This window comes from Montipora capricornis, chromosome 3, assembly GCF_036669925.1.
Source record: "Montipora capricornis isolate CH-2021 chromosome 3, ASM3666992v2, whole genome shotgun sequence".
NCBI classification, from domain to species: Eukaryota; Metazoa; Cnidaria; class Anthozoa; order Scleractinia; family Acroporidae; genus Montipora; species Montipora capricornis.
In genome coordinates this window covers 25,479,932-25,493,936 of record NC_090885.1, presented here as the reverse complement: position 1 = coordinate 25,493,936, position 14,005 = coordinate 25,479,932, and the positions used below count along the sequence as shown (strand labels likewise).

The 14,005-nt window shown below is 39.0% G+C and overlaps 1 protein-coding gene across 1 annotated transcript; it reads right to left on the bottom strand.

Annotated features, from left to right (window-relative positions):
• Positions 1-208: 208 nt before the first annotated feature.
• Positions 209-13,171, bottom strand: LOC138042666 (sodium- and chloride-dependent GABA transporter 2-like). Its single transcript, XM_068888615.1, has 15 exons — positions 12,890-13,171; positions 12,065-12,199; positions 11,125-11,275; positions 9,694-9,792; positions 8,327-8,459; positions 7,482-7,616; positions 6,516-6,619; positions 5,630-5,754; positions 4,514-4,626; positions 4,059-4,187; positions 3,753-3,852; positions 3,565-3,665; positions 2,249-2,422; positions 1,897-1,986; positions 209-1,729 (listed from the first exon to the last, which is right to left on the bottom strand). Exons 1-15 carry the CDS (start codon positions 13,050-13,052, stop codon positions 1,709-1,711), a joined length of 1,773 nt encoding a protein of 590 aa, XP_068744716.1. The 5' UTR covers positions 13,053-13,171; the 3' UTR covers positions 209-1,708.
• Positions 13,172-14,005: the final 834 nt, after the last annotated feature.

Sequence of the window (14,005 nt, the reverse complement as noted above, 5' to 3'; positions counted from 1 at the left end):
TTTCATCTGCGATGAGCATCATCAAATGTTAATGACTCGAAGAGGCGAAGTGAAACGACTCATAAAAAGGACCTGGGCCGGATTCGCCGCCATCTTGTACAGTCGTTAGCTCGGCTGGCAAGTTGTGACAGTTGGTTTTTTCATTCCGCTCTGCGCGCGCTTGCATTCGTTTGCTTCCAAGGGCGAGACAAAGATAAACAACAGCAACAACGATGCGAAAATAACTTTATCTTTACTCTTTTCTTTCCTTAATTTCATTATAGTTTAGTCAACATAAAAAGCCACATACCACGACGTAAGTGCACCAAGAAACATAAATTAATCCTTTCGTGTGCTTTTGCTTATGTGGTGCTTAAGTCGAACCATATTAGGTATTATCATGGTCGCGCAGTTCGGGCTAACTGGCTTCTAATTTATCGGTGAAAATGAAGCTATGAGACGTCACTAGGCTATAAACTTAACTATGAACAACTGGCTTTTACTTCGTGTAGAAGACGCACATGACGTAACAAAAGTTTTAGGGGTCTTTAGGGATTTAGAATTCTGATTAGATATTGTTTCACGATTTTTGTTCTATTGTTTTACGTCATGTGTGTCTTCTACACGAAGTAAAAGCCGAACAACTCCGACACTGTAAACAATGAATGGTTGACAAGTGTCATTACAATTATGAAATTAAAAGCAATCAACAGAAACTTTGAAACTTTAAATTTATTGGATTGTGTCAACTGATTACCAGACTCGCCCGGGTTGCCCGAAACATGGTTAGCGCTAACCAGCGTTGAATACCATGGAAACCTATAGGTTTTGATACCTCTTAACCAACGGTTTGCGCTAACCAGGCTTCGAGCAACCGGCCCAAGGGCTCCTTGACTCAGTCAAAAGCATCGAACCAAATTTACTCAGCATTTACTTTGTTTGTTTTAGTTTTTTAGTTAGTGTCCCAAGGTATATCCATTGCATTTTTACTATAACTACTTTTAATTAGATTAGTCATAAGCACTTGTCTGCATTTAACCCTTTCATTCCAACGATTGAAACGTTTATTCTCAAAACTATTACCATGGATTTCTTTGTTGAGTAGTCATGAGAATTTGGTGTTATATCAAGATCACATCTCTGAAGTTGACAATACTCTTCATTCTCGAAACGTTAATCTCTTAACTAGTACCATGAATTTCGTTTAGTATCGTCATGAGAATTTGGTGTTGTATCAAGATCACACCTCTTAAGCTGATAATATTCTTCATTCTCGAAACGTTATTCTCCTAACTCGTACAATGAATTTCTTTGTTGGGTAGTGTTCAGGGTATTTATTTGACAATTGCAAAGGTTTATTTACTATTTTTAACATTAGTAGTTGTTTTGGCCTGCTTTAATTTCAAGTAAATTTGATTTACTGTACAGTCTCCCTAGTGGTAGAGCAATTTGTCCTCAGCTAAATAAGCTTGAGACTTACATATTTATTATCATTATTATTACTATTATTATTATTATTATTATTATTATTATTATTATTATTATTATTATACAAGTATATCACTCAATTTCAAGTAGCCAGTTGTTAATTGCCTATTCGTAGAGGGATTTACAACTGTATTCGAAGACAAATAAAGTTTCCATTATTATTATTGTTGTTATTATTATTATTATTATGAAGGGCATTCTTGGTCTGCGTTTTGCGATTGTCTGCCATTTCTCGATAGAACTACGGGTCATTTTTTTGAACCTAAAAAGAAAAGAATATAATCAAGGAAACAGAATCAAGAAACAGAAACGGCGTGTAACAAAAGTACAACGAAGTACAGCTAACAACAATAATAGATGAATTTTGCATCAATAAGCAGTAACTCTGTGGATTGCGCTGAAAAGTCTGTTTCACTGTATAAAGCATACCAGCGTCAATCCTTCTTGGTTGCAAAGTCCATTTTCCTCTTCAATCTTACGCATGATTTCTTCATCTGGTCTCATTAAGCTCAGAAACCGCTGAAACAAAAAGGAACTTTGCGTACAGACAATCAACCATATTTTGTCGAAGGTCTCTATTGAAAACACAAAAGCCATGCAAGAATTTTGTACTTGAACTTTTCATTCAGTTTGATGTTTTTCCTAGTCTCACTGCATTAAGGATTTATACGTTTTCATAACATTGCCGCTGGGATGCGGTCATGCGACATTTCAAAAATAACACTGAGGCTCTTCGAAATGACCCACGATACTTCGAGAAACTATTAATGGACTCCTTTACCTCCGATATGGGGCGTGACGACCCTTCGCTGAAAATACGGTAAATGGCATAACCAGGAACACAGAGGACAGAAGCTAGGCAAAGTCCCCATCCCACAGCTTCAGCCCAGGCTGGATATTTGTAATCTCCGAGCGAAAGTCCAGCCCAGTCCACACACTGCCAGGCAAAGATGACCTATTTGAAAAGAAGATTGGTACCAATGAGAAAGATTCGTATCGACCATTTTCTGTAATTACCCTAACGGCTCTATAGTGTTAAGACCCGTTTTGTGAGAAGGCGAAGACTTGCTGTGTTTCAGAACCGTTTACCGATTTATCATTACTACCGTTTCATGTTGTACGTAAAATCGAGAGGTAAATCAGTATTCTTACCTCTGTTAAACTTGTTGAAACTTCTGGAGGATGAAGCTCATCCTTCATATCATATATCATATATCTTTATTTACCCTCGGATTTAGAGTAGCTTGGTGTAGCTAATATCTCCGAGCATTTACCCTCCCAACCATGATATATACCACAAAAGACAGACCACAACACCGGGAACTACATGCCCTACTTCTTTGCGACAAGTGAGCGGGTTCTTTTACGTCCCACAGGATTATGAACGGCTTATCGTCCTTATCCGAGAAGACTAGAGAGTCTAACCATTTGCAGATGTAATTACAAAGGCAGCACTTTCTCCTCAGTTATTTAAAAACCCTGAGTGTTGGTCCGGCCAGAGTTAAACTCACGACCTCCCGCGTGACAGCCCGGTGCTCAACCAACTGAGCCACCGGTGCGCGGTCCTCAGACTCGGTTTCAGTAACTTAAATCCTCAGACTCGTTTCAGTAACTTAAATCCTCAGACTCGGTTTCAGTAAATTAAATAATAACAGGTTTTATGTTGACCTAAAATGGCTTATTAGGTCAAATTGATAAACAAAAATCTCGTGAAAAGAAAATCTCATTTAATCGGTAATTAGCTTAAATAAAAGATGCATTTACGCAGGTTAACTTAATCGGGCTTTGGGTATGCGAGCCTTGAAGTGAAGAGAAATGGAGGATATTACATGGCCGCGTGGAGATACGAAATTTGTCTTCGAATGTTGAAAATATTTCAATGGTGAGCGCAGCGAACGAGTGAAATATTTTTCAACACGAGAAGAGAAATTTCGTATCTCCATACTAAATTAATTCACAAAAGGCATCGAAAGGCGTGATTTTCCTATGTAACCATAGCAACAGTGATCTTTTCACGTGTGAAGATATCATGTTTTGGCGCGAAAGCTCACTTGGTATTTCATTGGTGTTTATATAATAAAATAAAATACGTCTCACCAGGATGATAACGGGAGAAAAGAACTTCCAGCATGAGCGAAAATAAAAGTTTGGTCGATGTCCAACCATGGTCTCGATGTTTTTGCAAAATTTGTCAGTGCCTGGTTGGGAAAGAAATGAAGATGTTAATTAAAATAATAATGCAAATAACGTAGGTTTTGTTATCGAAACATAAAAATCTTTCTTACCGTATATCCATCCAATTGCAATTGATTCCATTAATGCAATAAGAACCAACGAAATGCCTCCGCTCTGAATATCAAACATTTCAAATACATACAATCCACCCTAAAAGAAAGAGCCCATAGCCAACATATCAAATGATTTCTTTTCACCGGGAATGATCATTCTAACTTGAAACCATTTCACGTCATGAAGTCCCTATATTCAAGTCCCCCAAAACGGAAATGATCGAAGAGCAATTCATGGATTTGAAGAATGGAAAAAGTTTTTAGTCTAGTTTTACTAGAATCGTTAGGACCAAACACAATTACCTGAGTCACGTGTGCAAGTCCCATGACGTAACACACTATGCAAAAACCCAGTGAGATCAACGACTTGTATTTGCGCATGCGGGGTGACCAGTCAGTTACAACTGTGGTGCAAGTCTCAACACCGACAAACTGAAGACAAAATATAACATAAATATAATAAATTAAATTGACTGTCTGGTGCTATATTTAATGAAACAGATATGTCAAGAATAAATTACCCTTTGATTTGATCATAAGGAAATTCACTTGAATTTCTGCGGTATCATTTCCGTCCCTGTGCTTTCCGCCAAAATCGGCGGGAAAAAGCCTTGGGAACAAAGCAGTTTTATACTCAGAAGTTTGCTTTGCTACTTTTCTATGCAAACGGAAGGGGTGACGTTTTCAAAGCTTTGTTTAAATTAGATAGTTTCACCACTGTTGACAATTGCGGTGTGCAATTAGTGAAGCGGACCAACCTGACTGTCCAGACCAAGGTTAAATAACATAAAGAAGAAGAGAACCGCCCAGAGTTGTGGAATAGGCAGCTGTTTAATTCCCTCAGGAAACGCCATGAACACAAGGCCGGGCCCTTATGAAAATAAGTAAATAAAGAGAGAAACAATTTCATACTCATTTATAATTTATTCACTGAAAAAGTTCACCATAGAAATCATAGAATCGGACAGTCACGTTTACCTTTGAACGGTTTGTATCTGTTGCAACTGATGTCGTAATAAGCATGTCTGGCATTTTTGTCTAGAAATATACCTAACGAAATGCTGGCGCGCTAAACTTTGGTAAACGTCACGAAGGGTTTCGTTAGGCTTAAAGGTCATAACAGGCCGATCGAGAAAACAGGAGACCAATGAAATTTCCGTGAAAGCGCACCACCAACCCCCACACCCCCACCCCAAGGAAAATAAACATTGGTTGAAATTCTGCTAACAGCTTTCTGGGAGCAGTTTTGAACAGACAACAAGGTATAAGAGTTCCCGAATTTATATATTATAATATATACATATATATATATAGGAAAAAGGGGAACCGTTATTGCTTTAAACCCTTCCCTGGTCATATATCTATTTTCAATAGAAAGGTTGGAATAAGAGTTTGGACCATTGTTAGATCTGGATTACGATGGCTATTGGCTCAAGGGTAATGGTCAAGGGATACTTCATAGTATTTATCTGCACAAGCGTGCGTCTCATGAGATGAACATTATTTTTCTGCGCACAACAAGGCGCCTTCCTAGTTGATCTAACCGACATATTTGTATGCAAATAGAGAAGAACAATAAAGTAAGGCTGGATATACAGCAAACTGAGGATTTTATAGTTCCAACATTTGGTCTGGTAAGGCATGATTTTAGAGAGGATAGAGATTTACCGTTTTAATCGACACACTCGGCTGATATAGTTTCATCTCACTCGTAGTCATAGTCATGCATGCACACTACACTAGGTCGGTACACACGGGTATTGGAATAGAGACTCCAGGGAGAACATTTCGGGATCGATAAAACAAATATTGCGCTTAAAGAAATTATATCACCGACTAACACTTGTCAACCAAAACTGACACAAGTTGGTTACCTCCTTTGACAGCGTTGCCCACTTCAGTCTGGAGAATGTGTGCCATGAATCCCATCATTGTGAAGACGGTGAAACCGGCGAAAAAACTGGTTAGGCAATTGATCAGTGATACTACGACGCTGTCCCTGAAACAGGTGTGAGATGTGAGCAAATTACATCCGCATATATATGTGCTGGAGGATACTTGTATTGGTCCTGTAGGATCTAGGTGCGGCATCTTTTGTAGTCTTCATGCATGCAAACCCCCTTTTATTCCTAGTTCTTGTCGTGTTTCCTTTCGCCTGTTAATTAGTTTAGCTTTGCTTGTTTTCGTTTCATTAGTATGCTTAATGTCACTAAGCTTTTGCATAATCTATTAGTGTGTAAAAACCAGGATTCTAATTTACAAGTGTTTTCTCCATATTTGGAAGTTGTCCCTCTACGCGTAGTTTGTAAGGCACGTAGGGCACGTAGTTCCCGGTGTTGTGGTCTGTCTTCTGTTGTGTATCATGGTTGGGAGGGTAAAAAAGGGGCCACAGTAATTGGCGCAAGCTGTTGTGGCGCTCTGCAAGCTTGACTGGCAAAGTTAATAAAATAAAAAACAACTGTACTCAGCAGTTTCTCAGACGTGACCAGTTATTTGAAGCCGCAATAACGTAAGTAGTCATTAATATTTTTTACCGTTTTTAGGTTATTTAACATTAAATTTTTTGTTTGGTTCGTTCTATAGTTTCAACCCCACATGTATCGCCCATTTGTTGGTTATCTTCGTTAAATTGTTTTTTGTGCGTGTCTACGTGGTGTTGGAAATTCCAGAGTCCTGTTTACTTAGTCCCATCCTCGACCAAAATAAACTCACACATTCGGCAGCTATAGGTCAAAGTAAAGTCTTCTTCAGATATCTTACCTTTCGCAATTGTTACTGAACTTATTGAAGCTGCTGTATGTCAGAAGACCTCCCATACCAATACTAAGGGAGTAAAATATCTGTCCTGCGGCCTGTACCCATACCTGCAGAAATTAGCCAGGTTAATAATCCCGGCAGAGAAAAACCTGTGGAGACTGAAGGTCCGCTTAGAGACGAACTAGTTTACTGACTGTATAATAACAAAGAGAGTACAATTTTTTGGGTTTAAATTAATGTTTGAACTCAGTAAGTAGATGAATGAAGTAAATATGCATTCGAAGTGCGAGTCCTTTTTGGAACAAATATATATATACGCCTTTATCCCGAAACGGAAATAACACAAGTTTACACTAGAAAAAGTAAATCGTAAGTACACAATATAACTTGGGGATTATGAGATTGTATCTAATGTATTGTCTTTCTTTCTCCTCTTGTCCAGCTTTTTTTCATATGCATTGGCTCTCTTCTCATTCACTTTTTCACACGTTTGTTGGTCAGCTGTCTTGGCACTATGGAAAGGGGTGCATAGAGAGGGTCTTGCATTGCCTGGATAGTGTCTGGTTTTTATTTTATTAAAGCTTATTAGTGACTCAGTTCGTTTTTGATAAGAGGTCCTACCGTTAGACTACCAATTTGCAATTAACAATAAGAACACCAATTCAGGTTTTATGAGTAGATCGAGGTTTACAATTTCGCACAAAGAACACTTATACCCTAGACTTGTTATACAACTTTAACGTCTGTTAAGTAAAAATTCACCTGCATATTCCATTTTTATTTTGCATCAATACTATACAACTGACTTAAAAGTCTCTTTGTAAAATTACAGCCCCGCTTTTTCGCGCTAGCCACTCCTATTCACTCAATCGATAGCGAATACGTAAGCTAACCAATGAAGGACCTATAGTATTGATGAAACCAACAGTATCGTTGCCAGTGTGCTTACTATATACGCAGCAGTGTTACCTTTGGGTCTTTCAGGCGGGAAAAATCAGGTTTTAGATAGAACAGGACTCCTTGACCGGCTCCTTCTAATGTAGCGCCACGAATAAGCAGAATAAACAACACCAGGTATGGAAACAACGCGGTGAAATAGACAACCTGGAGAGGATTGCAAATATTAGATCAGTCAGTATACTTACTATATCATACTCGAAAAGTGGCTACCCAATTGCATGACGTTGGGCCTCTGGCATCTTAGTCTTGCCGTTGACCCTAACGCGCCGACCATGTGGGCCACAGGGCTCTGGTCCAAAAATGAAGTTGGGTGGTCCACTCGATTCGTCATGTTGACTATCACATCAGATCAAACGCTATTGTTATACCTCCCAACTCAAATACGTTTTCCGATTGGAGGAGAACGTGTCACGTGTTATGGGTCAAAAGTTACTAACTCTCCAGGGCGAAAAAAAACTCACCAACTTCCTAGGGAAAGAACGTTTTGAAGTTTCGACTCGTACGTGAACCTTTAAAACAGCGGCAAATTCCGCGTAAAAATCCGTGTATTTTGAGTTGGGAGGTATAACAAAACACTTAATGACTGGCTCCACGGGAAACAGTGAGTTTTGTTTCCCCTCGACCCTCAATGTTGAGGGTCTCGGGGAAACAAAACTCACTCTTTCCATTGGGGCCAGTCATTAAGTGCTCATTGGTTGTCGAAACATTATGATCTAAGAGGGGATTGGTTGTCCAAAGCCTGATAATTATGAGAAGCTGCGATTCTATTCCTCTGATTTTCATGTATGGTCGGACAACAAGCACATTTAACTCATCTAAGAGCAATGATCCTATTCAAAGAAGGCATGTTTTACCTTTCCAACCGATTTGACTCCCTTCCAAACACAGAAATAAACACAGATCCATCCTACTAGAAGACAGATGGCGAGCTCAACGCGGATTTCACCGGGTTGGTCAATTCCATCAGACAACTTGAGTACGTGTCCGCTATGAGGTGAAGAGAATTAATATATGTGATATTAATTACTTTCACGATTATTGTTCAAAACTGGTTTTACAAGCTGTTCAGCCCAGTGAAATTTTGGACGCTATTTTAATAATGGCGGTAGATAGGCTTAATATCTCTTAAAAATCATGCTTGTTTAATTCTGCTCTTTTGTTATTTGTTATTTTGTTCGAATGACGTTTGATCTGTTATTTTGGCGATTACCTGCATTTCCAGGCATAACTGTTTACCTAAACAATTTATAATGAACACTGAAATATCTTTTCTTTCAGCCGATCAAACCATATCTCACTTAGAAGTAAAATAAGGCTGATACAAACCTATGAGAACAAAATTTGAGTAAGTGCAAATCTTGGGTGTTCTGTGCAAGCGGAAACTGATGATTATAGGCCACTTCGAAAAATACCATGATACTCTTTGTTTGTCTCCCAAATTTGGCCCAAGTCCCAAGAGAAAACAAAAACAAAGCTTATGAAAACTTTGGAGGGACAAACAAAGAGTATTACGGTATTTTCCAAAGTGGCCTATTGTGAAATCATGCAACCTATAGGATGGCTTTCAATCACGTGATTCGGCGGCCATATTGGTGCACAAAACAATAGCAAATTATGTCTCATATTTTGCATAATAATATGCAAATTGTAATCAAATTCCCAAAGAACTTTTTTTCTCTATTTTTCTGTGCACCAACATGGTTGTTGTGACGTTAAGGGAAAACCTATTGTTGAAATTGTTGACACATATAAATGATGATGATGATGATGATGATGATGATGACGACGAGGACAATTAGACGATAAATAACAATTATTGGGCGAGGTTGAGCAAAATATCGTGATTTGTTGGTAGCGAGCAGATCAATTATTTACCGACGCCGAAGGCTGAGGTAAATAATTGATCGGCGAGACACTGACAAATCACAATATTATGCGATAACCGATCATTCGATGACAGAGTTCACAATTCCCAACAATTCAATCACTTTCTGAAAGCTCAGGAAAACTTTTTAGGCAGTTATTAGCAAGTCACGTCTTGGCTCTCGGCCAATAAAGAGGAAGGAAAAATACATCGGATGATAATAATTATTTTGATGGTGATAATAATGATGATGGCAGTCATAGATAATTTAGTGCTTAGTTGTAGGAACACTGAACATTGAATTGTAACCGCTAAAGGGGGTAATTTATCAGTGCATACACTACTCTTGTTTCTTACTTGAAATACTCTTCCTCTGGTGAGATGTACTGTCCAGTGCAGTTCACAGGGAGACCAATAGCAGTGCAGTTTACTCTTGCATCAATCACGCGGTCCTTCCTACGTGAAAGTCAAATAAGACATTTTCAAGAGTAAACGTTTGGGCTCCCTTACTGACTCATCATGTGGCCTTGAATTAAAGTGAGCTGTTTTCATATTTTATCAAACATACTGGGTGAAAATATTAAGCACATTGCAATAATGATTTATTAGGAACTTGATGCTAAGGTTTTGTAAATTTTAAAATCGTATAAAGTACATTTATGGACAGACTGGTAACTGGATTGAGCACAAAGAAACACAGGTACACTTTACTGTGTGAAAAAACGTCTATGTTGGTGCATGCAAAAAATGTTTGGTGTACGCAAAACGTCTGCTTGTTGGTTAAAAATGAGATTTTCACTATCTTGAAGTTAGGGAAACCCTACATGGTAAGGACATTTTTTTGTTTATATAACGCCATGTCAATGCAAAAGGCAGGTTTGTCCCCAGGGGCTACGGCTATTTCGTGTTGTGATCTGACCACTGACCGTGAATGAAAGGCCCCAAATGTCGGCGATTTAAAGGCGTCATCAGGAACAAGCATAGCTTCGAACTCCAACCATTCGTCCTCGTGTACGTAAGTGTTAAAAATGTTGACGGTCATACACGACTCCTGCTGTTTGCAATGTTCATTTGCTTTCAGAGTTTAGAAACTTCAAGTCCCACAACTTGAAGACTACGTTTCGCGAGGATATGTCAAAAGCAATCCACATAACTGAAAAGCCGTTGTTAGAGACGAAAGCGTGACTAGAGTTGCTTTTCCTGCGGAAATATGCCTTCGACCCGTCATTGCAGAGGTTAGCAGCCTCTCTTTACTTGACCCTGTGGGGGAGGGGGCCCCTACTCTTTTCAAGTTTTCATCTAGAACCGTGGTATCTTTCACTCTATCAGGTAGAAAGAGTGTCCCTCTATGGGATAGGGGCAAAATCTTTCGTTGTAAACAGGCCGCTAATAACTTCTTACTAACCGAGCGCGAGGGCCGTACTGGGGAATATTGGCCCAAAGTCGTGACATTACGGACCGAGCGCAGCGAGGTCCGTACAAAAACGACCGAGGGCCAGTAAGTAGTTTATTATATGGCTTTTTAATTACCTTTTGCTTTGTTTTTGCAAGCCCGTAATCGGGGCCGAGGGCATTACGGGAGAATAATGCCCTACAATTTAGTCACAATTAGCCAATCAGAGCGCGCTTTATATCGGCTACAAAAACAAGCCATATAATAAAGATAATTTAATTTCCGCTCAGGAAATTAATAATAAAAAGGATAATTGTGACCTTAATTGAAGAGATAATTGAGGGCGGCATCAATCGTTCACTAATCAAATGTTATTTTCAAAATAAACCACTCACTTGCAAAAGTTGGAGTTCCACTCATTGCCACATTCTCCCCATGGAAGAGTTTTACGAAACGACAGAAACAAGTAATAGAGTGTCCAGGCGATAATGACGTTGTAATAAACACTGATCAGAAAAGTGATGACAATCATGGCAAAACCGAGCCCTGAAGGGAGAAGTTAATTCTTAATTAAACAAGAAACTTAAATAACTCTTATGAGAAACGAGGATTGAAAGCTATTACACTCTTAAGTGGTTGTTAATGATTCTTTTGCCCCTTTTTTTTAAACGAAATAGAATTATCTTTCTGTTCCGTGCAATTATCTCAAAGACTCCCAAAGAGGGCGAAACTTGTCCAATCTTTAGTATTAGATGTTAGAAAAACGAAATAAGCTCTTGACACTTTTATAGACCACTTTCATAAATGGCGACCAACTTTACATTCTTTTGTATTTATGTTAATTTGACCTACTGCCCTCGCTTTAAAACAAATATTCTTTTGAAATTTGCTCCTCGTAGCGAGGTTAGTAGGGCTTATTAGTATTAAAACAAAAGAATAATTTATTTGGCCGCCATTATGAAAGAGGTCAGATTGACTGACCGCTGGATGACATAGACTAAGAGAAGGTATATAACATTTGCCCCTTTTGATAGATTTGGGGAAGATATATGTTATTGTTTCGATCGGTTGCGGTCGCATTAGGGAGTTAACACTAGTGTTGCATCTTGTTCTATTGTTCAGTGTTTCCCTAGGTATTCAAAACCCCAGAAAGGCTGTGGTCGCATTGGAGAGTTGACACCAGAGTAGTGCCAACACTAGTGTTAGTAGTTTATTGGCCTCCCTAAAGAAAACTGGTTTTTTTTTCGTCCGGTGACCCCTCCGGTGATCTTTTGTTTAGTGGAATTAATTTCAGTTAACGACACTTGAAGACTAAACCTTAACAGCAATACATACCTCCAAAAAGTGGACATATGGTTGTCCATGACTTGATAACGCCTTTACCGATGTACTGACCGAGGGCAACCTCGAGGTAGAAAATGGGAATTCCACAAAACACCAGACAGATTACATATGGAATGAGGAAGGAGGCTGAAAAATGAACGTTATGCATTAAGACTCTTACATGCCCTTTTTTTTCACTAGTTATTAATAGAAATTCTTGTTGACGTCGACAATAGCGTTGACGTTGCCTACGTAGGGACTTTGAGATCTACGACGGCGACGTCCACGAAAACGCCCCAAACGGCAAACGTTTACCAAGTTTACTTCCTCAATGGTACAGTTAGTTTTCAGAGGGTAATCAAACTTGAAAAATCGCCAAAAGGTTTTGAAAAACGTGGATTCCCAATTTAAATGATTTTCTCCTTGATGTCTCTGTGGTAGTAATCGTAAGTTATTGAGCCCCAAGTGGGGTGTATATTTCAGTCAATTTCCTTTCTGTCCTCTGCAAAAGAACAGCGTGAATTTTCCAAATAATTTAAGGTTTGATGACAACATGAACATATCAAAATCAATTCTCTCTTTTTAGTTCAGTGGCCTTTCTATCAATCCGGTTACAAGTAACTTCGCCAACATCGTAGAACGCTATCAATAGGTAATACTTGCCTAATAGTTACCATTGCGAATATTCATTATTTTTAGCAAAGTTTCGTTTTCGTCGCTGCTCATGACTGTTATTTCAATAATTTGCGTCGTTTGACTAGGTTTAAGGTTATCCCCCCTGTTTATCGATGTCGGATAACTAGAAAGTCGAATCGATATTCTCTGAAATCGTGTTACCTCCTCCATTGATGTAGCACAGGTAGGGAAAACGCCACAGGTTACCAAGCCCAACAGCATAACCGATACATGATAAAATGAAATCTAATTTTCTCGTCCATTGTTCTCGCTTTTCTTCATTTCCATTCTCTAGAACTTTCTTTGCTGTTAATTTTTCCTCCATCGAAAGCGTTAGTTGACTCCGAAGACCAGAATTGTTGATCTTGTTACTCTTCTTCACGGTTACGCGCAGATACTCCTTTACGTTTGCGAGTCAAACTCGTAGCCTGTACTTTTGAGATTAAAACACGCTTTATAGGAATCATGAGCTTTCTTTGCCGCCCAATTTGCTGAAACACGTACCATCCTGTTTGGCTGTTTATACACGCCCGTCGGTTGTCTGGTGTAAGTTAATTTGGCTGAGACTATAAATTTGCCGAAGTGCAGATCGCGGAACCGCGGAAGCTGCGGAACCTTGAGAAACGACTGTTTTTATTGAATTCCCATAATAAAAACGATGAGATTTACATTAATATTTGTTAAATATCGACTTTACCCACCGATTATCGCGTCCTATGAGGCATTCTAGCTGTGATCTGCGTATTTGCACCATCCGACTCAAGTTAGCCGATTTATTTGATGGATTGCGTGTCAAATCACAATAATAGAGACAATCTGCATGCTCAATTCCCTGCTTCCGGTCATTTTTCGTTGTTGTTATTGTTACGAAGGCATTCCGACGAAAGGCTTGCCTTATTTACATGAATGGAAGAAGAAATGCATCGTTGCCTCGGCCACATGTTTTAACCTCTGTGGAAAAATTGATTCTTCTCGACGATAAATCATGAATGTAGCATATACGTTTACGCTCACGATTAAGCGTATTTATGAGCAAGGCCCAGGCCAAGATCGGGGAAACCAACGCACCACGCACCAAATTCACCCCGTAACAACAAGCGATTGATCAAACCAGTCGTAGTTTTATAACTGGCAATTTTCCTGAAGTCAAATAGACGCCGTAAAACGAAAGGAAATAATACAAACAAAACGGGCAAATGAAGCGATGACCATCCGAAGTCAGTCTCACCAGTAAATTCAAAAATAACCTTAAACGGACCAAAGTAATAACACAAAAAA

Bases quoted from the DNA above. Each gene is read 5' to 3' on its own strand.
- LOC138042666 (XM_068888615.1), bottom strand. From the start codon at position 13,052: ATGGAGGAAAAATTAACAGCAAAGAAAGTTCTAGAGAATGGAAATGAA. The intron at 9,793-11,124 runs GTGAGTGGTTTA...ACTTTCACGTAG, and splicing joins TGGAACTCCAACTTTTGCAA to GAAGGACCGCGTGATTGATG. The intron at 3,853-4,058 runs GTAATTGTGTTT...TCTTTCTTTTAG, and splicing joins GACTTGCACACGTGACTCAG to GGTGGATTGTATGTATTTGA.